The following is a 23,341-nucleotide window of genomic DNA, read 5'->3' on the forward strand; positions in this document are numbered from 1 at the left end:
TTCTCTTACCCAATAATCTTGCAAACAGTTGAAAATTGCTAGACTCTTCTCCAGTATCTCAAGTACTCCTCCTAGGTTGTATTTATCTTCATTCAGGTCACCTTCTCCTGGACATGCTTCAGAGTTGTAACAAGCCATCTAAAACATGGCAGCAGCATTAAGCACAAAACTGCCATTCTAATCTTTATAGCTTGGAGTACATTGTTGCCCTTCCTGTTCTAAGCCCTGGATTCTGTCCAAGATGGCACTAGACTGTTTAGAAGTTTGCGTTGTTAGTTTATTTCAAACCAGTAGTTAACTGAGATCTCCCTTTTGGACAGTCTCTGTACCTCCCCTCAACACCCTGCCCAAATAAAGTCCTTTCACATGAATTTCTGTCAAAGTAAGTATCGCTCATCCTTTAATCATTACTTATTTTGGACCAAGATGTAAGACTTTTTCACTTATCTCTCTTAAATCTTGATTTATCTAGATCAGTTTATATCTTGCTTCTATCATCCAGTTTTCATCATTTATTCCTCCAGTTCTATGTCATGTGAAAAGTTCATAAAAATGCTTTTTCTGACTTCATCCAAATTGCGAGAAGTCTTGTGAAGGTGCCAGCCCCGGCTCATATGCTACTATAGACCTTAATGATCTCCACCTATTCTTCAATGTGAGGAATGGTGGTTTCAACATCTACACATAAGTCTAACTGCATTACTGTAGGCTCCACATTTCCCCAGCCTATCCACATCGAATATCATTTGACTACCATTCAAAAATCTGGCAAAAACCTTTCTGATCAGTAACTCCACTGAAAAAGGAAATGGGGTAGACTCTGGCGTGGTTTAATTTTTGCAAACTTGACTCTGGTATTCATTGCTGTGCCTACTCCTCACTATCCTTTCCTCCTGCTCCAGGCTGAAACTTGTCCTGCTTTCCAGCCCTGCTCAAATGGCATTGTCAGTAGGATCTTCCCTGACCAAAGTTGCCCCACACTCCCAGCTGGGAGCGCTCTGTCCTTATATTCAGTGATATTATATTGAGCTTATCTCCATCATAGCATTTACCGTGATAGATGTTGCTGCCTTTCCTACCACGACGGATGCTCCTTGGGGATAGGGACTAAGCCTTATTCTTCTTGGCAATCCTGATGCCTGACAAAGGGATGATTAATGAATGATGGCTGAAATGCACCAGGCACTCCCCAGTCCTCTGTTTGACGTCAGTGCGTATGGCTTATCTATGTATGGGGCAAAGCTAAGCTGGAGGGTGCAGAGTGGGACTTGGAGATTCATATTATGGTATGAGGCATGACATAGCTTCGACAGTATGAATTTATGGGATTGGAGAGGAATCTGAGACCAAGCAAGAATGAGACTGGGGGACAGGAGACTGACTGTGGGGCGGGGGGGAGCTGAGTCTCCAGGAAAATCTGGGTCCAAAGAGAGTGGAGGAATTCAGGACAGTACTTGGTGAAAGGGTTGGAAAGAGTTGGTGGGTCATGGCAGTAGGAGCCTGGGGACAGGCCAAACCTGCCAAATTGGCAACTCCACAATTTCTATAAAAGTGGAGCTGTGTGGGGGAATAGACTGATTGGAAGTAGGGCTTGGGGATTGCTTTTAAGCATGGCAGGCTCACTGGCTTTATGTCAATTGATGTTTGTTTGGGGTGGCTTTCTGTGGGTTGACAGGTTATGAGTTATGAGCATTTGTATGCTTCCTCCCCATACAAATGACCCCCTGCTATTGACCAAAGGACATCAGTTTCAGAATTCCAGATAAATAGTCTGTCCCCTCCAGGGTGATGGCTTGGATGTGGGGAACAGGTTCATCTTTCTGAGAAAAGGAACAGACTAGAGTTAAGCCCCCCATGAGCTGACCCCCGCCTACCCCTCATCTCTCCTTCCATGACCTCTGTTCCTGTCTAAATTCCAGCCATATGAGCTTATTGAAATTCTCCCAATAGCCCAGACTTCATCTAACATCCTGCCTTTGCATAGGCAGTACCTGTGCTTGGCACATTCCCCTCCTCTACATGATAAACTCACCTTTAGCCTTCAAGATTCAAGTCAAAGTCAAGACTCTTAGAAATTCCTCCTAACCAACTGCCACTCCGCATGGCAAGCAATTCTTCAGTGAGCCCAAGAGACTGTTAATTCCCTATTGAAGCACCCACCATCGCACTGGCAGTGAGGATGTCCAACCCATCCCCAGTGCCTAGCGCAGTGTCTGGCAAATATTAGACCTTCAAAAATGTTTGTGGAAGGGGAGGGCATCATGACAGGTCAAGCATCAGAAGGTAGACAGATGCTTAGCGACATCTCAAGCAGTGAAAGCAATTCCAGGTCGCACCAAATAGTGCCCTTGAGAATATCAATACACATCTTGAGACCAAGGATGTGGGGTGACAGTTTTCAGCAGCTAGGCAGGGGTGGATAGAGAGAGAGAGAGAGAGAGAGAGAGAGAGAGAGATGCCAGCCCTCCATGGAGCAATGGCTCAATCAGAAGTGGGGGTTGTTTTCCCTCAATCATCATGGACCCTTCTCTGTTTCTTCTTGCCAACTGGAAGAGGAGAGATGCTGACAGCTTATCTCCAACACGCCCTCCCTGGCTCCTAGCCGCATCCCTCCCCACCAACAGCTTTGGCACTTGCACCTATCCTGTCGGAGATGTTCCCAGGCTCTGAGGCTCTGCTGCTGACATGCATAGCCACTCTTGGCTCCCCTGGCTGAGACAGCCAAATAGCTCCCAGCTTCTTGAGGGAGTTGAAAGGGAAAGACTTGAGAGGTCTGGGAGTCAGGAGACCCGGGTTCAAGAGCTGAGGCTGCCAAGAACCACTCATGTGACCTTGGACAAGTATCCCTCCCGCTTTGGGCCTCAGTTTCCTTGGCTGTAAATTGAAGGAATGGGCTGGCTGATCTCTCGAGGAGGTCCCCTCCAGCATTCACATTCTGTGGATCCTACAGTTCTTGGAGCCATACCCACCCCTGTCTGTCTGCTCCTCAAATCAAAATCTTAGTGTTGACATTGAATTTGAGTTCATCCAGTAAAATCCTCTCTTTTTAGAGATGAGGAAACTGGCGTCTGGAAGAGGAAGGGACAGGAACAGGCAGACACCAGGGGCACATGGGGGACTAGAACCAGGGCCTTTGCTCCCTGCTATGATCTGACCTTGTCTGTTAAAGGCTTCCTTCAAGGGTGTAGCTCTTTGTGCAAAAGCTGGGCCGGCACAGGTTGATGCAGGCATGGTGCCTCCTTGGTCTCCTTCAGACAACTAGCTCAGAGTCACATGCCTTTGAGCCTGTAGCAGGGGCCAACCACCCTGGAAGAAACCCAGCTCTAGAGATCTGAGCTCTGGCCCTCTCTGTGTTTCTGACTAGCTGCGTGACCCTGGGCAAGTAGCTACACCTGTCTGGCTTTTTTGTCCTATGGTTATATGAACCACCTTGGACTGCAAGCTCACAAGAACTGGGACTCGCCTGTTCTGTTTTGATCCCATGGCTTGGCTTTCAAAGTAAAGTCTTTAGTTCAAATTTTCAACACAGAATCTGATTTTTCCAGTAACCATTGATGTCTGCATTCAAGTCAGACTGCAGAAGTCTTAGGTCACTGACCAGCCAACGAAAAGGCTACCCTTGGGTCAGGTGCTCCTCTCTGGTCTGATCAGTTATACCTGGAGTGTTGTGTGGTTGGTAAGTGCAGGTGCTCTGTCTAGATGTGATGCTTAGAAAGACACTCATTACGGTTTCTATTTCATTGGTAAGGAAACTGTGGCTCCAACAGGTTATGTCACTTTAGCCAGGGACATATGGCTGGTAAACGAGAGTGCAGAGTGGAACTCCAAAGCCCCACGTATTTCCCACCACTAAGGACTGGCAGCTGTGGACTAGTCATGTAGGGTGGAGTGAGGTACACTGAGAGCTACAGGGGTTGAGTGGAGGGAGCAAGCTTTCCAGACTTGGGGTGGGGTAGGGGTTCTGGGACGTCTTCTTAGAAGATGTGGCCTTTGAGATATGAGTTAAAGAAGAGGCAGACAGTGATGGGAAGAATATTCCAGGTGAAGGAAATGCTGTGAGCCAAGGTATTTGGGTGAGGAGACATGGGGGAGGAAACTAGGGGCAATTCTGAGCAAGTGGGAATACCATGAGGGGACGTGTGTGAGACAAGCTTGTGTGCTAGGCCTAGTAAGAAGTTCATGCTTGATTTGTGAGGCCATGGGGAGCCACTGAAGGTTGTTGAGCAGGTGAGAGGCCTGATCAGAACTCTGTTGCCAGAAAATGTGTGATGAGCTGTTTACAAGTCTGTTTCTCCTCCACTGTTGTCTTCAGGCAGAGGTGGGGAGGAGTGCAGTGGAGACAAGGAGTGCCCATGGCACAACCATCTTTGGGCGATGACCTGAGGAGGAGTGAGAAGAGAGTGGGCAGTGGCCAGGGCTTCACGACTGATGTAGGGGATAGAGAGGAGGGGGAGATGTCGGAGACGCCTTTCCTTCCTCCCTTGGCCATCATCGTCCTCTGGCCTGAGGTCTGGTCTGGTGAGGCAGAGCACAGAGCATGCCTCTGCTGTCTGTGTAAGTTCCTGAGCAGTGAGATCTTTAATTTTTGTCTGCTGAGCCCCGATGGGCGAGGGGCCAGCCTATGTTACAACCTTCTGGAGGCCCCTGGGCCAAGGCACTCAGACCAGAGTGGACGGAAATAAGGAATGAGTCATGCAGGCAGGCTGGGGCCCACTGGGATCTGGCTGCACCTCCTCCCCCACTCCCCAGACTGGTGTCTGTGCCCTGTCTTGAAAAATTTTAGGGTCCAAGCGTATCCCCAAGGGCTTGGAGTCCTAGAGAGAGTATTGAGGGCACCAGGATATCTCCATTCTCAGCCTATGATCCAGGGGACAATAGAGGTCAAGAGATGATAGCAGGTGTTATCCCCCTTTTCTTTGCCTGGATGATAAAGAACGCATGGGAGGCTGCTTACGAGCCTCCCTGGGAACGGCTTTTTCTGGAAAAGACTGGACAGCACCTTTTGTTGTCTATCCCCACAACTCTTATCCTTTGGGGCATGAGAGAATGCCACTGCATCCAGCAGGACGCCATGGTGGGGACGGGCTGGGAGACCCCAAAGACAGCCAAAGGAAGTTGTTCCTACTTGCCTTGTCTTCAAATTCCAGTACAGCCACTCCAGAATCCTGGCTAAGTCTACACAGTCCTTTGGCCCACGGGACTACAGAGTAAGGGATGCCTCCCCATCCAAATAAGCCCCCGCCCCCACCCCCAGTAGAGCACGTGAAGCCCCTGTGGTCTTACTGGAAGGAAATAAAAGGAGGATCCCTTCCAGGCTGCCCACATTGTTTTCTTGCTCAGGTCTTCAGAGACTCTGCTTGGAGAGAAGCTATGCTTCAGCCCTCCAGGAGTTCTAGAAGATTCTACTCTGGCCAGAGGCTGAAGGAATTTATGCAGGTGAATAGGAAATGTTGCCTGAGCTTGAGCTAAGCGCCCAGAACTTTCAGATCAGCCCACTCTGAAAGAGACTGGAAATGAAGAGAAACGGAGTAAAATCAGTTATTTTGAAGAATTGCATTTCCACATCATTGCAAAACATTCTGGAGCAGGTGTAGCCTGCTATAGTGGAGACAACATGGGCTTTGGAGCTGTTAGACTCTTTAGTGGAATTCTGGCTTGACTCCTAGCTGCATGACCTTGAGCAAGAGTCTTCACCCCTCTGGGTTTGTGAAATGGGAATTATAATGCCTACTACACAGGGGCGCACACGTGCTCTATTGATGTCATTTTTCTTTTCCAAAGAGAAAAGCTGAGGGGGGAGATGAGCCTTACTTAGCAATTGAAACCGATTTGGTGTAGGGTAAGCTTGATTCCCTCCTGCTCCTTGATGAGAGGGAATCAGATTCACTGAAACTCCCCTTGGCTTGATAACATTATCTGCCCCTGACCCAAAATGAATACCTAGCTGTAAACAGATTGAGGAGGGTGGGGTGTGCTTGGTGGTGGCTATCTTATGACAGCAGCCCAAGTGGCCATCGGCACCCCCCCCACACACACACACACACAACACCACCCCACAAACAGCTGTGAATGTTTCCAGTTCCCAGTCAGAGGTGCGGAGAAATGGTCCTCTGGAAGCTGACATTCGTTTCATGTCTGAAACCAGACAAGCCAGGAATGAATCCTAGTAGAGCCATTTACTAGCTTTGCGATTGTAGCTAAGCCTCTTTACCTCTCTGAGCCTTCATTTTCTCGTCTGCTCCATGATGAAATAGAGCACTGTGAGGATCAGAGGAGAAAATGTCTGTGCAACACTTAGCACAGTGCCGGGTACATTTTAAGCGCTCAAGAAAGATCGGCTGGCAGATGCAATCATGGTAATTGATTCCCCGTCACAGGTTAGATGGGCTGCTTATCTTATCTGCCCTGGAGATTGGGGTGGCAAGAGGAGAGTCTTTGTTTCCATTTTCAGATGAGGAAATAGAAGCCAAGCACAGCTGAGAGCTGAGCTCAGTTCACAGAAGACAGAGGCATTGATGCCCACCCGGAAAAGACAGTACTGGCAGACCAAGGCAGGGTGGTGGTGAGCTCTGGGCAGATGCCAGGCCATGGCGTCTAAGGTGGAATGGTCTCCGCAGCCCCTGTGGGCCTTGAAGGCCTCATGCAGGAGGAAGCTGGGGGCTCTTCATCCAGCCCCCACCTTCCAAAAATGGAGGCTGAGGCTCACAGTGTAGAGGTCCCAGCTGCCCAGCGTCTGGACAAGAACATCTGAGCCCATGGGCTGTTCCAGTCTGGAAGGCTGGGGGCCCAATCCAGCTTCCTTCAGCTGTTCTGCCCACTGATTAACCAGGAAATGTGTTATTTGTTCTGAGCAGGGGAACAAGCTCTCCTGGGGAGAGGAATTCAGGGCTGGAGGTCCAGTCACTTCCAAGGAAGAAAAATCCCTGGAATTCTGTTGGAAGTCTGGGTCTCAGCAAAGGGAACAGAAATTCATTCCTTGCTTTTGGTCCCAATTTACCAAATTAGTTTAAGTTCTGGTAGCTATGTGGCTGCCAGCATTATTCCCACAAGACACGGGAAAGCAAAAAGGTTCCCCTGGGTGTCCAGCAGACTGCCGTGGCCTTCTGTGGTGCATGCATCCCGGCAAACCTTTCCGACAGGAATCTTTTATCAGTCCCTTCTGCCTCTCTCTGCAGGCCTTCCAGAGATGGGGCGACTAGGCTCAGCAGCATTCTGTGCCTCATTAGGGAGGAAGCTGGGATCAGGGGTGAGGAAGTGACACACAGTGAGTCAGGGGCCATGCTGGAAACAGCCCCCCTTCTCTTACCGGACAGATGGGTAGAGAGGGACAGAAGGTTCTAGGAACTCATTACAGGGGGAACTGAGCTGTGAGCTCGCAGGCAGGGAAAGGGGCAGTGGGGAATATACAGTGGACGGGCATAGGTAGTGCCAACAGCAGAGGTGCTGGGAAAGGTACCACTTCAGCTATGAGGAGCCCTGCCCAGGCCCAAGCCCCGGGTTAAAACAGCACGAAACAGGCTTCCAAGCTTGGCTCAGGTGGAAATGGCCAAAGTTGGAGTCCTGCGTCCGCTACGTGCCAGCCGAGTGATCTTGCACAAGCAAGTCGGTAGCAATTCCCAGCCTCAGTTTCCTCCTTTGGATACGGGGAAATCATAATGCCTCCTCTATTTCCTGAAATGAGCCAATTTACATAGCATGCTTAGCACAGTGCTTGGGCCATAGTAGGCTCCATAAATTCTGGCAGCTCAAAAACAGAAAAACAAACAAAAAGCTCAAGTGTTTATGGGACTGGAGAGGCTGAAGAGCTGTAGCAACAAATCCAGTTATAGGGAGAGGAGGGATGGGCAGTGAGCGGGAGCCAGGACAGGAGGATGGCACCGGGGTGGGGCAGAAGGAGAGTCTTCAGGGTAGATTAGCCAGGCTGCAGCCCCTGGAGACCAGGGTGGGAACTTCCAAGGACCACTTGTACTCACCAAGGAGTAGGCGGGGTGCCTAGTGGTGAGGGAAATGTGTCTGCGTGAGGGTTTTGGCTGAGGCCAGCGGTGAGAGACTGAATGGGCGGCAGACTTCCAGCAGTGCAGACGAAGGAGACGGAGCAGTAATAATGACTTGGACACATGGGAGGAAAAAATAGCTCAGGGACGAAGATGACGCCAAGGTTTCTGGCCTTGGGAGGCTCGTGGGGCTGTAAGGTGAGCATCGAAGGATGAAGCGAGCTCCTGAAGGAAAGGGGCAGGTAATGGGGAGCCCAGAGTTAAAGAGTGGGGTGGATCAAGGGGCAAGGTGGGGGGGTGGAATGTGAAGTTGAGGTTTTCCCAAATCTGGGAAGGTGCAGTGTCTCAGGGAGAGAACCGAGCATTCCGGAAATTCAGATGGCATTCATCTCAAAACACAAGGCACAAGAGTTAAGGAGATCCTTAGGACCAGGCTTGGAGGAAGCCAGCACACGAATTCAGACCAGTAACTAATACCAGGAACTGAGTTTTTCTCTCTTAAAATGGATCTAGTGATACCATCCCTTAAAAAAAAAAAAAAAAAAGTTTATTTATTGATTTTGAGAGAGGAGAGAGAGTGACCAGGGGAGGGGCAGAGAGGCAGGCAGAGAATCTCAAGCAGGTCTGCACTGTCCGCACAGAGCCCGACATGCGGCTTGATCCCACCAACCGTGAGATCGTGACCTGAGCCGAAATCAAGAGTCGGATGCTTAACCAGCTGAACCACCCAGGCGCCCTGAAACCAGCCCTTTTTACTTGATGGGACCATTGTGTCATTCGTGTACTTAGCCACCCAGTGAACACATATTTCATGGCTGTCTATTGGAATCAAGCACTGTTCTGGGTTCTGGAGAAAGAGTGGTGAGCCACGTGGACAAGATATCTATTCCTTTATCATTGTGGCTTGGAAAATCAGACATGATTTTATAGGTTGTTGAACAGGATTTTTCTGTGATCTTTGAATTTCTTCTGAGGCTGCACAGCCTAGAACAATAAAGACTAAATATTCTCACATTCCAAAGAGAAGTACTGGACACCTTCCTAAAGGCAGAACAAGTTCAACAACACTTAGCCACATCCCTCGATTCCAGTCTATACATGAAAGGGATTGAAGAAAGTTGTTGAAGTAGGGAACCGCGGTATTAGTAGGCCAGGCTGAGATTTCCCCTGAGGGCACTCCTCAATGCAAACCAAGCCCCAAAAGAACCAGTCATAGAGATTGGGGGCCTCCAAGAAGAGGAGACTAGCATTCTCCTTCCATGGATGCTGGCTGAGTTGCTGGAAGTCGCAAGCATTCCAGTGCCCCCAAGCACATCAAGGACATTCTGGAAGGAGCCCAACACATGTCTTCACGATTTGAGGATGGGCATAAGTGAAGAGACTTGTGTGCATTTCTTTTGTCTGGAGAATTCTGACTGTGGAGCCTGGCTGGAGTGGCCTCTATGGCAGAGCAAGAGCAGCCAAGTCACCAGTGACTTGCTGGCATTGGCAGGCAAGTCCCACAAGAGGCAGGAAATACAGGGGTCTGTAAGAGGCTGGCCAGAGAGCGCTCTGGTACAGCAGTGCAGGATGGAGGTCCTGCAGAGAGCCTCCCAAGAGCCCACAAAGGTGCCCATGAAAGGGCAAGCGCTTGGCACCTGCCAGCCAAGGGCACCTGTCACATAGGATTTTGCCACTTTCCCTCTGACACCTCTCCCCCAACTCTGACACAAGGGAGCCACAGCAGCAAAGGAAGATTAGAAAAACAGACCATGCCCTACTCTCCCCACAACAGGATCTCCAGCCAGGGGACAGGCCCATGGGGGAGGGGAGGGGAGGAGTATTAAATTGGATGGGAAGATTGATTAAATTGGATGAGGTTTTGATTTGGATAGGACCAGACTTTTTAGTGCCTGGAAATTGGTCTTAATTGCAGAAATGAGACTGTTCTTGTGAGTGGTGGGGATGGGCAAGCCAAGGACTCTGCTTGAGATGTCATTAAAGGCGGAGAAGAGGAATTCACTGTAACATGGGTAAAGGAAGTGAGGGGAGGAAACTGGAGCTGTTTCCCGATAGTCCCTCTTCAAGGTCAGCCCATTCAGTAGGTCAGTTGCACAGGCAAGCAAATAAAAAGGATACTTTCAGCTAGGCATTAGAGCAATGACCGCAAAGCAGGGTGATGTGCTGCAAGTGAGAGGGAGGGCTGCTCTAGATTGGAGGCTCAGAGAGACCACTCCAGGAGGTAGGTGATATTTGAGTTGGGAGGGGAAGTGACAAAAAGCTAATTCTGTAAAACATCTTGGAGGTGAGTGTTCCAGGGAGAGGGAAGCGGGCATGAATTCCAACATCAGGTGTTGGCCGACCATACTTTGGTAGTGTGGGAAGTTATCCACGGGTGCCGTCCTGCCTGCTCTGTCACTCTTCCTCTCTAGGAAACAGGAGGCTGTAGAAAGCCACCCGGGACAGCATGGTTGCCAGGCCTTTAGACTTTGGGGCCGAGGGTCATGGTGTGCATGAGCTCACTGCGCACACCCAGGTCAATCACAGACTCATTGAATCCGCCCGCTCCCCCACCTCCAGGAAATTCCCTTGGGAAAGAGGGGCTGGGGGTCCAGAGAATGGGCTTCTGAGCTTGAAGCAGGAGGCCAGGATTTCATTCCCTTTTTGGATACACGCTGTTTCCTGCGTGACCTTATTCTAGATCCTCTATATCTATACTTTCGTTTAAAAGATGGTATCTCTTCCAGGATCCGCCATCGCCGCCTCAGGCCTAGTCTGGACCCTGACGCAACAGGAAAAGGATTAAGACCTAGGAGCGAAGGCGGCCGGCAGCGGCTGCAAGGTGGCGGAGGACGCAGCCAGCTCCACTAGAGGGCGCGCGCCCCAGGCAGGGCGCGCGCCCCAGGCGACCTTCCAGCGCTCACGCGTCCTGCCGCGCGGAGGGGGAGGCGAGCTCCGTGCGCTGCCCCGCGCTGCCCCGCCCCCGCCGCAGGCTAGCCGATCCCGCAGAGGGCGCCCCCACTGGCCGGGGCGGGAAGCGAAGGGGCCGGACGGCAGTCCCGCCGGGCCAGTCTCTTGTCACGCCGTTCTTAATACCTCTCCTGGCCTCCTTCAGACCTTCGAGGCCGCAGCCTGGGTCACCCAACCGGGAGTTTGTCCCCGAGCGCGGGGGCAGGACATAAATGCGGGACAGGTCAGCAGTTCGAGCTTGCCCAGCACGAGAGAAAGGTGACCAGGTGCCCCCGTCCCGGCAGGCGTCGTCTCCCCCGCCAGCCGTCGGGTCAGCTCTGCGCTGCCCCCAGCTCCTCACGGGTTAACCCCCCTCGCCGCCCGCTCGCGTCCCGGTGCCAAAGTGGGTGTTGCTGGAATTCCTCTCTCCCTCTCCCGTAATGAGGGGGCTGAGCTGTCCCTCCGAGGAGGGGGCATGATGTAGATAAAAGAGACGAAAAAACAGGGGGAAGTTTCCAAAAATAAAAGCGTCCGTCTCCCCTTCAGAAGGCCGCAGAGACCGGGAGAAGGCGCGAAAAGTGCAGCGGCTGTGCGCACCCGGCTGGAGACGAGCGGACGCCAGGCTCGGGGCGCCCAGCCCCGGAGCGCTCACGCCGCCCAGCCCTCGCCCGGGGAAGGCTGGCTCGGAGCCCCTAGACCAGGAGTAGCGGGCCGCCGGCAGGGGAGCGGAGCGCAGACGCCGCAAGCCCCCGGGGCTGTTCCCCGCGCTCACCGCTCTCCAGTCGCCCCCGGAGCCATGAGGCCCCCGACCACCCACCGCTGCACCGGGCGCGCCCTGCGGAACCCCTGCGGGAGCCTCCTGGCCCTCACCCTGGCTCTCTTCGTGGGCATGGGTCACGCTCAGAGGGACCCGGTGGGAAGATACGAGCCGGCTGGCCGGGAGGCGAACCGGCTGCGGCGCCCCGGGGGCAGTCACCCCGCCGCGGCTGCGGCCAAGGTGTACAGTCTGTTCCGAGAGCAGGACGCGCCCGTCCCGGGCTTGCCGCCCACGGAGCGGGCCCAACTCGGCTGGGGGAGCGCCCGGAGGCCCGCCAACGCGCTGGCCAGGAGGCCGCCCCGCGCGCAGCAGCCGCGCCGAGCCCAGCCACCTGCGCAGACCTGGAGAAGCAGTCCCCTGGGCCAGCAGCAGCCCGCAGTCCGCGCCCGGGCCGCTCCGGCTCTCCCGCGCCTCGGAACCCCGCAGCGGCCCGGGGCTGCGCCCCCAACCCCGCCGCGAGGGCGACTTACGGGGTGAGCACTGCAGAGGGGTCGGGGGAAGCGAGGGCGGGTCTCCGTGTGCTCATTAGTGGAGGGATGGGCGGGCGAGAGGAGAGAGGGCCCCGGGCTCGTGCCCTTGGTTCTTCTGGCCTCAGGACTGCAAGCAAACAGCACCGGGGTCCCGAAGCTGAGGCTCGGAGATCCGCCCCACTTTCGAAGAGTTGAGGGCAGAGAGAAACACCATCCTCACCCTTTCGTGCCAGCTCGCCGAGACCTGACGTTAAATCCTTTCGCAAGGCGCGGGTGCATTCGCCTGCCCTCCGCTAACTGGTGCCCGCAGACTCCCGCAGCGCTGCCGGGAACCAAAAGGGAGCCCCGAAGGGGCAGCGGGGTGGGCGTTCCAGGCGCCTGAGACCCGAGAGCGGTCGAGCGGGCTCAGAGCGCAGGTAGGTAGAGGAGGTCGGGGCTCCAGAATGCCAAGGCAGATGCATCTCCGGGAACGGAGCTGGCAGCGACGCCTCAACTTGGCTATAAGTGTATATACAGTTGGGACGCAGGTCTGGCTGGGCCCTCGCGTGGCTGGACGTGGGAGGGGGCAGGGGCTCAAGGGCACTTTGGGTTCGAAGCCTGTTCCCGCTCGAGCTGGCGTACAGTAGGTACGTGGGAGAATGGGTCTGTGTGCTCGTCTGTGCAGCTACGTGTCAGCGCGACTCGTGCAATCTACAGGACTAAGTCTCTCCCCAACCTTGCGAGTTGCTTTTTTCCCCTCTCCCCGGGCATCCCTGCTGCCCGCTGGGGGCGCCCTCGCAGCGTCGGGAGCCTCCCAGGCAACCCTCATCCCAGCTGGGATCCTCATGGCTGAGGGGCACCGGCCTTGTCTGGGTATGACAGGTGTCTCTAGAATAGAGGACACGGGAGCCCTGGGCAGTGAGCGGCTGGTTGGGGGCAGGATGGGGGAGGCTGGGAAGGGCTCTGGCTTTATGGCCTGGGCCCAATATACCAGTTGGTTTCAGTCCCAGTGCACAGTAAGGACACTTGTACCCTCAGTTTTATCCTGGAGGACCGTGTGCCTCACGGCCTTCCACCCCGGGTTTTCCTTGGCTGCTGCACTCTTCCCACTTCAGCAGGATTGCCTCCCTTTGTTCAGATCTCTGCTCAGACAGGTCTCTGATTACTCCTGCCCCACCCTCTCTCCCTTCACTCTGCTTTACCTGTTTCTGTTTCCGCATTTATGGTTTGGTCTCCCAGCCCGCACTAATGTAAATTCTATGAAAACAGAGGCTTTGTTTTGTTCATTGCTATATTACCAGTGCCTAGAACAGTGCCTGCATATAATTGATGCTCATTGAGTATCTGTTGAATGAGGGGATGAAGTCCCTGCTGCCCACGGAAGGCCCAGCTTCAAGCAGGCCGAGAGTACACCCATGCACTGCCAAGTTGCTCACACCCAGGATCAGCCAACAAGGGTTAATGGAGCACCCACGTGTTTCAGTTTTTTCCTTTCGGGATGTGTGCAAGTTGATACATGCTTCCTAAGAGCTAGTGTGCAGAGCAGGGGATAGGAGATGGCAGCCCAGTGACAAAGGCATTGTTCCTGCAGGGAAAGCAACTCAATTACTTAAAAGTTAGAGAGAGGGAGTTAGAGAGATGAACAGATATGTGCCAGTGAATGTGCTTTCTAGTAACGGAAAGTTCATGTTAAAGCATAAAGAAATGGGACAGCTATGGCTGAGGAGCTCGGAGGAGAAGGCAGCCCTGTGAGCTGCAGTCCCTGGGGGTCAATGGACAGTTTGTGGGGAAGCAGAGGGGAGGCGGCAGGAGTGGGGTCCAGAGGTGTAGCAGTGCCAGAGGACAAGGCCCTTTCACTATTGGCACTGGCCTGGGGACAAGCGGGCACCCTGGTGTAGGGAAGCCATAGGAGTGATGCTGGAGCCATAGGTTGGGCCAGACCATGGGGGAACTTATTCATTGGCATTTAGGTGGAAGTTGGGGGGGGGGGGAAGGTAGGATAGTGCAGGGTGGGAGTGGAAGGGTGCACTATTAGAAGTTGTGAAATGAGGGGCGCCTGGGTGGCTCAGTCGGTTGAGCGGCCGACTTCGGCTCAGGTCACGATCTCGCGGTCCGTGAGTTCAAGCCCCGCGTCGGGCTCTGTGCTGACAGCTCAGAGCCTGGAGCCTGTTTCGGATTCTGTGTCTCCCTCTCTCTCTGACCCTCCCCCGTTCGTGCTCTGTCTCTCTCTGTCTCAAAAATAAATAAACATTAAAAAAAAAATTAAAAAAAAAAAAAAGAAGTTGTGAAATGAGGTGAAGATGTGCAAAGCAGATTGTCACCACAATAGAGCCGGTATATGTGCACAGGCATGTAAGGACATGGACAGGGTGCCACCCGTAGGCACCTATCATACACAGGCGCACACAAGTTATCACAAGTTGTGTATCTGGGGGTTCGGCTTCTCCCCCAGATAGGCTTCTGCAGCTCTGATAAAGGGTGGGTTCATCTGGCAGTCCACACAACCCCTCCAAATCAGCTGGGGAGGGCTGAGTGGCAGTCTTGTCCATCTGCTTCCTCTACGCAGGCCCATTCTGGCTAATGGCTTCTGGCCAGGCTGACCTCTCTGGCAATTGCCTAGTGGGTTGCTCAGGGCCAAGGACCAAGTGCCACCTTCTGGTGGAGCTTGGAACTGCGTTACTACTTCCCGGATTCTTTATTCTTTCAACAAGTATTTGAAAAGCCTCCTGGGTGGCGCAGTCGGTTAAGCGTCCGACTTCAGCCAGGTCACGATCTCGCGGTCCGTGAGTTCGAGCCCCGCGTTGGGCTCTGGGCTGATGCCTCGGAGCCTGGAGCCTGTTTCTGATTCTGTGTCTCCCTCTCCCTCTCTCTCTGTCCCTCCCCCGTTCATGCTCTGTGTCTCTCTGTCCCAAAAATAAATAAAAAACGTTGAAAAAAAAATTTAAAAAAGAAAAGCCTCCTGTATGCAGGCGCTGTGCCTCCTGTATGCCAGGCGCTGTGCTCACGAAACTGTAGTGGGAATTTATTGCACACAAGGATGATTTAGTAAGCATGTGCGAGGCACAATGCTGTGCGAGGCACAATGCTAGGTGTGTGAGATACATTGTAACCATAGCCGAAAGATCCTGCACTAATGAAATTTATGGTCTACATGGGACTTAAAAAATTTTTTCAATGTTTATTTTTGAGAGAGACAGACAGAGCACGAGCAGGGGAAGGGCAGAGAAAGAGGGAGACACAGAATCTGAAGCAGGCTCCAGGCTCTCAGCTGTCAGCACAGAGCCCTCAGACTCACTAATGGTGAGATCATGACCTGAGCCTAAGTCTGTCGCTTAACCAACTGAGCCACCCAGGCACCCCTACAGGGGACTTTTCAAGCCATTGTCTCAAAATAGGCAGTATATCTTGAACTAGCCTCACAGCCAAACACTTTCATAATATTTTCCTTGATCTTTTCCCTCTTCTATTATTTTCCTTTGAATTTATATACTGTTAAAATAGCAGGATTTTGTATTTTATCAATTTTAAAGTATTTTATAATATGAAGTTTTGTACAAACATACAAAAAGGTATTGGAAATAATATGCCTAACAATCCAGATTGTTCAAACCTTAAGATTTTGGCACATCTTGCTTCTGATTTTTTTCAGTTGAAAATTCCTCTATAAATTTCTCTCTCTCGCTCTCTCTCTCTGCCCAGAGTTTTAACCACTACCCTGAGTTCATTCATGATTCCAATGTATGTTTTTACACAATTACTATGAATGCACGGCTCCGTAAAATACACAGTATTGTTTTGCATATCTTTAAACTTAGATAAGTGATACCATACTGTATTATCCTCCTACAATTTGCTTTCTCCCTTCCTCATTAGATTTTTAAGTTTAACCAGGTTAGTATATTCAGCTCACGTTTATTCAGTTTAACTGTGGTTTATTATGCCATTGTCTGAATATACCAGTTTATCCACCCTCCTGTTTTTGACCCTTTAGATGACTTACCTTTTTTTGCGATTGCAAATAGTGCTTGGCTCATTTTTCTACATAAATAAATTCATTTTTCGAGGACACTTTGTATCACTCTTGTTGAACCGAAAATAGTACCACTTGTCATAAAAGAAGGTAATTGCAGGAGAATTGAAATAATGAAATGTTCTCAAATTCTATTCAGACACCGTTATCTTAGGAAGCTCGCCCCTGTGGTATGCTTCCTATTGAAAGGGGGGACTGGGAAATGTTAGGGGAAGGACCTGGCGTGGAGACCTAACCTCAGGCAGATTTTTTTTTTTTTTCACTCATCTAATCAGGCTAGAAAGATCACTGAAAAGGGAATCTCTTGCATTGTCGAATGCTATGATTGTGGAAACCTAAAACCCCTTTTCTACTCTGGGTGTGGCTCCCGTTATTTGGGAAACAGTGGATTAAGTGGAACAAAGAAGTATTAAATGTATACCAGGTGTCAGGCATTGTGTTAGACACAAAGAGGAATAAGAAAGACTTCTCCAGATAGTCAAGATGGAGACACATATGACCAATAACCCAAGACATCAATTCTAAATCTTTAAAAAAATTTTTTTAATGTTTGTTTATTTTCGAGAGAGAGACAGAGACAGAGCATGAGCAAGGGAGGGGCAAAGAGAGAGGGAGACACAGAATCCAAAGCAGGCTCCAGACTCAGCTGTCAGCACAGAGCCCCATGCGGGTCTCGAACCCACAAAACGCAAGATCGTGACCTGAGCAGAAGTTGGACACTCAAACGACTGAGCCACCCAGGCCCTGAGACAATCCGTTCTAAATGAATGCAGTGGATGGGGAATGGGAAAGGCTGAGTGTATATCAGGGGAGGTTCACGCAAAGGAGGTAACATTCGATCTGGAAGTCTTGGAGTATGCAAAGGGTTTCAATCAGCAAAGAGAAGGAAGGCATTCTAGATAGAGAGCAGTTTAAGCAAAGGCATCAAAATGTGACCCTATGTGGTGCAATTCAGGGACAACACATTTTGCAGCCTTGGAGGATCATAGCTTTGGTTGTGGAAGGTCATGGAGACAATGGAGGGGTGATGGGGGCAATTAGACTGCACAGGCAGGTGGGGGTCTGGCCAGCTTCACGAGAGGCCAATGGAGAGCCTCGTGAGGTTTTTAACAAAGTACCAACGTGACCACGTTGGTCCTAGGTGGAACAGCAGCTGTCCCAGGCTGTTAGCCAGATGTGTCCCCAAGGGCTGGACAATGATGCTGGATACTGAGTTGATGTTTGCTGAGAGGTGTCACCTGGAAGGTTGGGCTCAAATGACCTTCCAGGGAGTCAGAATCCCTGGGTCATATATGCCCCAGCTAGTCAAACACTTGCTCCCTCCAGCTAGCCAGAGCCTGCTGAGTGGTCATTTCCCACCTCCCTGGGCCTCTACCCAAGATTCTGATACTGGCCTAGAAGGAACTCTCAGAGTCCTCCATTGAGTACCCAAATCCCTCTTGAGTGCCCTTCCAGCCCCATTCTGGCCCCCTCTGCCTGGCAGTCTTTGATTCTGACCAGGCTTCGCTGTATTCTACCACTAGCAGGCAGGGCAGAGCTGGCTGCTGCCTCCTATACTCAGCTGCAAAGCTGTCCTGAGGGCTTTGGGGGTGACAGCTGGCTCAGGGGGCCTCCTTGGGCTGGGCTCCATGCCATGACCTCCTAGCCAAGTGGGCCCCTCAGTCTGTGCTGTCTGAGCTCTAACAGACCTGAGTTCTTAGGAAACTCCCAGGGGATGCAGACTGTTTCCTTTCAAAGACCCCTAGGCCCCTGTGAGGACTGGTCACTTACGAGTGACTTACAAATGGGTGGGTAAAATATCCACCCCTTCCACCGGCGTGCACACTCAGAAAGCCTGGGTATGAGGACCAGCCCCTTCCTCAGAACCCAGTGACTTGGGCCCTGATGGGGAGGAGGTTCTCATAGAGCCAGGAAGCTGCTGAAGGCAGTGGTCCAGAGAGGCTACAAGGTGGCCAGAATGGCACAGCTTTTGGCCGGGAGGATATTCTGGGAGCTCCCTGGGAGGCAGCTCCCCACAACTTTGGGCCAAAGGGCTAGAAACGGGCTTCAACTTTTCCAAGCTGCAGGAATTTATTTTGAATGTTTTGTAAGACTGCAAAAACCACACAAGCTTTGGGGTCCGTTGAAATGTCAAATAAATTCATAAGCGAGACCAGATGCTTACTCCCCTGGCCACAGAGGTCACAGGAACAGGCCCCTTCCCTGTCCTTCGCCCTGATTCTCCAGCTCGTGCTCTGCTGCCCCACTCATCCTGTTTCAGTGAGTGCTCAGTAGACCATTTCTGATGCCAGTAATGGGGCCCATGAAGCCAGGGCCAAGGCCCTCAGAAGCCTTCTCCAGGAAGAGTCCTTCTAGAGAAGTCACCCAGGTCTGGGCATTTGAGTCTTCAGACGAAGAGTGGGGGCTAGTGAAACCTGCTGGGGCTACAGGGGTCTGATCACACACCTGAAAGCAGAGTGCGAGTGAGCTGGGCAAGTGCCCCAGCGATCAGTATAGACCAGCGTCTCCTGTGGATGCCCTCAGTGCGAGAACCAAGGAGTAGCTGGGGAAGGACTATCCCCCATGGAGTAAGTTCTATCAGCCTGCCCAAAGAAAAAGTGTGCTCGCTATGCAGAGGCAGCTTAACCCAAGTACACAGTTTCATCTTCTTACCAGCTCACCACCTCAAGCCCCTCCTCGAGAGAAATTCTATAACCCCAGGTCCCTCTGTCCCCACTGCACACCCACTGGCCTGCCAGGGGCAGGCTTCTCCTCGTGTGCATGTGTGGGCAGGTGACGCATATGTAGGTCCTTAAGACTGTTTTACATGTGTTTTCCAGCTTTCCCTACATGGTCAGCATTTGTTGGGCAAAGGACCATGGTGTTTCGTTTTGGTGAGAGGCAGTGTGGGGTCGGAGCATGACTTAGAGACGGGCCAACTCAAGTTTGCATTTGGCTTTGGCACTTACTCATTGTTTAGCCTCAGCAAGTGACTTAAACTTTCTTGAACTTGCTTTTTTCATCATCTGCATGATCACTCATTATCGTCCCAGGAGAGTGACTTCTTTGTGTTAGGTACTGTATCTCTCTCTCTCTCTCTCTCTCTCTCTCTCTCTCTCTCCCTCTCTCTCGTTTAATCATGACAACCACCCAGTTAGGCAGGTATTATTGTGTCCATCATCCTGATGGAGGGAGTGGACTTTCTCAAGATCACTCAAAGAATGGCAGTTAGGAATCAGCGTTAGATCTGCAGGATGTCAAAGTGCTTACCGCTGGGCCATGTGGACTCCCCAGAGAAGGGCGACAGTGTGGCCAGCCTGGCAGTGTTCCCCCAGGCCCTGCCAGTAGAGGGCGGGACCACCAAAGCAGCTCTGTGAATAGTACCACTCTGAGCACCCTGTGCTGACCCCGTTTTGCTGATCCGGCAGGAGGAATGTCTGCGGGGGACAGTGCTGCCCGGGATGGACGACGGCGAACAGCACCAACCACTGTATCAAACGTGAGTGCCTCCGCCACATTCACCCTTCTCCCCCCTCTCTCCCTTGAGGTTGGTCAGGCCAGGGGCCTATGGTGGAAGGGAGGAGATTTTAAAAAGGCCTCCAGCTGGAACAACTTCTCGGAGAAAATCCCCCGATTATGTTTTTTAAAGCTTCCTGCATTCCCTTCCTGCTGCCCCACTGTGTTGGTGCCCCACTTGCCCCGTCCACGGGGTCCCTTAGGTGCCCACATGCCCCTGTAGTCTGCAAAACATGCCTGACCCCAGAGTCTCCGCGTCCCACATTTCTAGGGGCACCATTCACATTGTGTGCCATGGGAATCCACCCTGCCATGGCCCCTGGCCCTGCTGGTCCTGGCCTCTGTCAGGCGTCTGCCAGGATGAGGCTGTCAGATGAGGCTCTGATCCCACGTCTGGAGAGCCTTTTGAGACTGCTCTGAAGCTGGCAGGCTGGCCCCGATGAGAGAAAAGAGAGAAGAGTCATCTTAGTTACATGGAAACCAGGGAGCCAGGCAGAAAGAGCCAGGGGTCCATGCCTAAGCCTCTCGGAGAGGCTTTGTGGTGTAGAGGCGGTGACAACGACAAGAGCCAATCCCTACACAGGACTCGCTTTGTGCAAGCTACACTTTATATGGCCGGGGGGCAGGGAGTACTACTCTCCATTTGGCAAATAAGGAAACTGAGGCACAAGCAGGTCACAAGCAGGTTCCGGGTCACTTGGCCTGGAAATGGCGGGGTTTGAGCTCAAGTGACCTGACTCCAGGGGGTCCCTCTTCTTAATCACTAGACCCTGCTGCCCGATGTCTTATCTTACCTTATCTTTGTGGGCCTCACTTTCTACACTTGTGAACTGGGATCACTACTGCTATTCCTACTAGCTAAGAGCTGAGCATTCACTGTGGGCCTAACACTGTGCTAAGCCCTTCACGTACATTATCAAGACTCTGAATAATCCTGTAAAGTGGGTATTTACTGACCATTCCCACTTACGGGCAAGGAGGCTGAGTCTTGGGTTGATTAGGAAACATGGCCAAGGTTACACGACTCCAAGCACTAGATCTGGGTCTGGATCCAGGCATTTTGACTTTAGAACCCCATACTCTTCTCTGTGGGGGGGTTGTTCCCTCCCGACACAGCTGAGGCCGGGCCTTCTGGAATTTGGAATCCTCACAGGTAAAAACATATGGGGGCTCCAGAGAGCCCCTTGGATCTTCCTCCTTCACACCCCAGGGCTCCTTGTGAGCACTCATCAGCTCCCCAGGCCTGGTTGGCCCAGGGGCCTCACTTGTCTCTTCCTGCCACTACCTTCTCCCAGGCCCTAAGCCTGGATACAGAGATTCATTCTCAGCAGAACCCCTTCCTGCCCAATGACAAGCCCCAGGCCCTTTTCAGCGTGAGGGTTTCACAGCTAATGGTCTGGGTATTTGACCAAACCTGTGGTGTTCCCAGCCCTGATGGATGCCCTCATCTCTCCCGAGATGGGGATGACAGGGGACAAAATGGGCACGCATCTGTTTCTGTGGGGATGGACCTACTGGCTCCCCAAGCTCCTGGTTCTGCTTCAAACTCCATGGCCCTGACCCTCTCCTAGCCTGACAGCAAAGCTCAGGCAGAAGCTTGGGTCTCTCTAAGGGTCTCCAGATAGACCAAAGCCCCAAGCTCAAAAACAAACAGCAAAGCAGAACTTTCACCTGAAAATTATTTCCTTTTCAGGGAGCCTGGATTAGTGGGGCTCTCAGAGGACAGGCCCTCTGTGGCTGGTGGCAGAGTTGGGGGAAAGACACTTTTCCTTCAGAACTATAAGATGAAGTCATTATGCCTCGGGTGGCTTGCGTAAGGTCACAGGCTCACTGGGGGAGGATCTGAGCCTCAACATCAGCCACACCAGAGGAGACAAGGGATGTGGGTAGCCAGGTGCCTTTATGCTCAGCAGAAGATTTGGAGTTAGAAGCTAGGGCCTGGGCACTGGTATATTTTTAAAACAACCCTAGGGCAATTCTCACCAGGGCTGAAGACCACTGAACAGAGTTTAGTCAGTCAGAGGAAGATTTGCCTTGGGGGCCCTAACTCAAATCTGGGATGTTCCCATGACTCCTCTGGGATCTTACTGAAGTACAGATTCTGACTCAGCAGGTGTGGGGAAGGGGCTGGAGAGTCTGAGTTTCTAGCAAGCTCCCAGGTGCTGCTGGTGGTTCAGGGACCACACTTTGAATATCAGGGCCTTGGGGCCCTCTGGAGGACTGGGGAGGGATTCGGGATTGGGGACGGGGAGGAGGGTTGATATGTTCTAGGGAGCTCAGCAGAGAGTATTGTTGAGAGTTGAGTCGAAGCTGGAGCGGGGTGGCTTTCAGAGGGGGTGGGCTTCTCATCTGCTACCTGAGGGGTCTGGGCATGGGCCTCGCTCAGGGCCTCCAGCCCTGGAAGTTCTCAGTTTCCTAGCTTGTTCATGATTTTCCAGCATCAGTCTCCGCCCAGCTGGAGTATTGACTCTGGAAACTCAAAAGTTGGGGGAGTCTGCAGATTGTCAGACCCAACACGCGTGCGTGCAGTTGTCCCCAGCCCGGGGATGCGCCGGCATGCTGACATATCCCCAGTCCACCCTGGGAGTCCTCAGCCCCCGTATTTCTCTCCGGGTCCCCTCGCCCTGCTGTTCCCCTGGTCATCCCCCCTCGACCCTGGCACGCAGCTGGCAGCTCTCCTGGAGGAATCGCCAGGGGGCCTTTCCCAACTGGAGGTTGGCTTGCCCACCGAAGGTCTGTGTGCTGGTTAGCTGGGCCTTGTACTGTTTGCTTGTTGCTGTTTTGCTGCTAAAGAGCCTAACGAGAACCACGTGGGCGGTGGGGTGTTGGCTCTGTAGAATGTGGGGCTCTTGGCACCACACCCTGTCAGCTGGCTCTCTCCTGCCTCCCCCTGTTGGTTAGTATCTTCCTCTCCCTTCCCCACAGCTGCCCTCCTGGCTGGAGCCAAGGTACCAATGCTGGAGAATGCTCGGGACTCTTCCCTAGCACTTTCACACATGTGGGGTGCCTCCTTGGCCAGCGGGAGAGGGAGGCGGACGAGGAGGACTTCCCTCACTTCCAAGAATGAAGTCTAGTCCCAGGACCCTATGGAGACTCAGTCTGTCCCCCGGTCTCTCCCAGATATCTGTGGGTCCAACCCACTGCCCATGCACAGGGAGGGATGGCCCTTGCCCGCTGGGCCACACCCTGGTCCCCTCTCACCTCCTCTCACAGAATCCTCGGTGGCTGTGACATACCAGTCCAGCCGCCCGGCCCCTTCCTTCCTCCCTGTCCAGTGTCTGGACCTCAGGGAGCCACTGCGTCTGTAGGCAGCCATTGTTCGAATCCCAGCTCCTCACTCCACCTTGGCAGGGTCGAGAGTTGGGCTCTAATCTCTTCTTCTGCTCTTGGTCTCTGCCTTCCCGTTTGTGGCTTTGCCAGCTCTGCCCCAGGATTTATGTGTTTATGTATTTGTGGAGGCAGCTGACGGGGGCCTGCCTGAAGTCCTTCCTGAGGGGAAGCACCGTAGAGTGTGGGCTGACTGGATCCTGTTTATAGTTGGGGCATTTGGAAGACTGTCCAGCCTTTCCAAACTGGCTCACCCCCATCACCACCCCAACACACACACAAGCTTTGGGGGCTTCTGAAG

General features: G+C 52.5%; 1 protein-coding gene across 1 annotated transcript in view; it reads left to right on the forward strand.

Moving 5' to 3' along the window:
* Positions 1-9,575: 9,575 nt before the first annotated feature.
* Positions 9,576-23,341, forward strand: part of LTBP2 (latent transforming growth factor beta binding protein 2) — a 105,468-nt gene continuing 91,702 nt past the window's right edge. Inside the window, exons 1-2 of the mRNA XM_049612485.1 lie at positions 9,576-12,212; positions 19,626-19,696. Of these exons, the coding sequence (XP_049468442.1) occupies positions 11,719-12,212; positions 19,626-19,696 (565 nt within the window). The 5' untranslated portion in view covers positions 9,576-11,718. The remainder of the gene's footprint in view (positions 12,213-19,625; positions 19,697-23,341) is intronic.

The sequence above is a fragment of the Panthera uncia genome (assembly GCF_023721935.1).
Source record: "Panthera uncia isolate 11264 chromosome B3 unlocalized genomic scaffold, Puncia_PCG_1.0 HiC_scaffold_1, whole genome shotgun sequence".
NCBI classification, from domain to species: domain Eukaryota; kingdom Metazoa; phylum Chordata; class Mammalia; order Carnivora; family Felidae; genus Panthera; species Panthera uncia.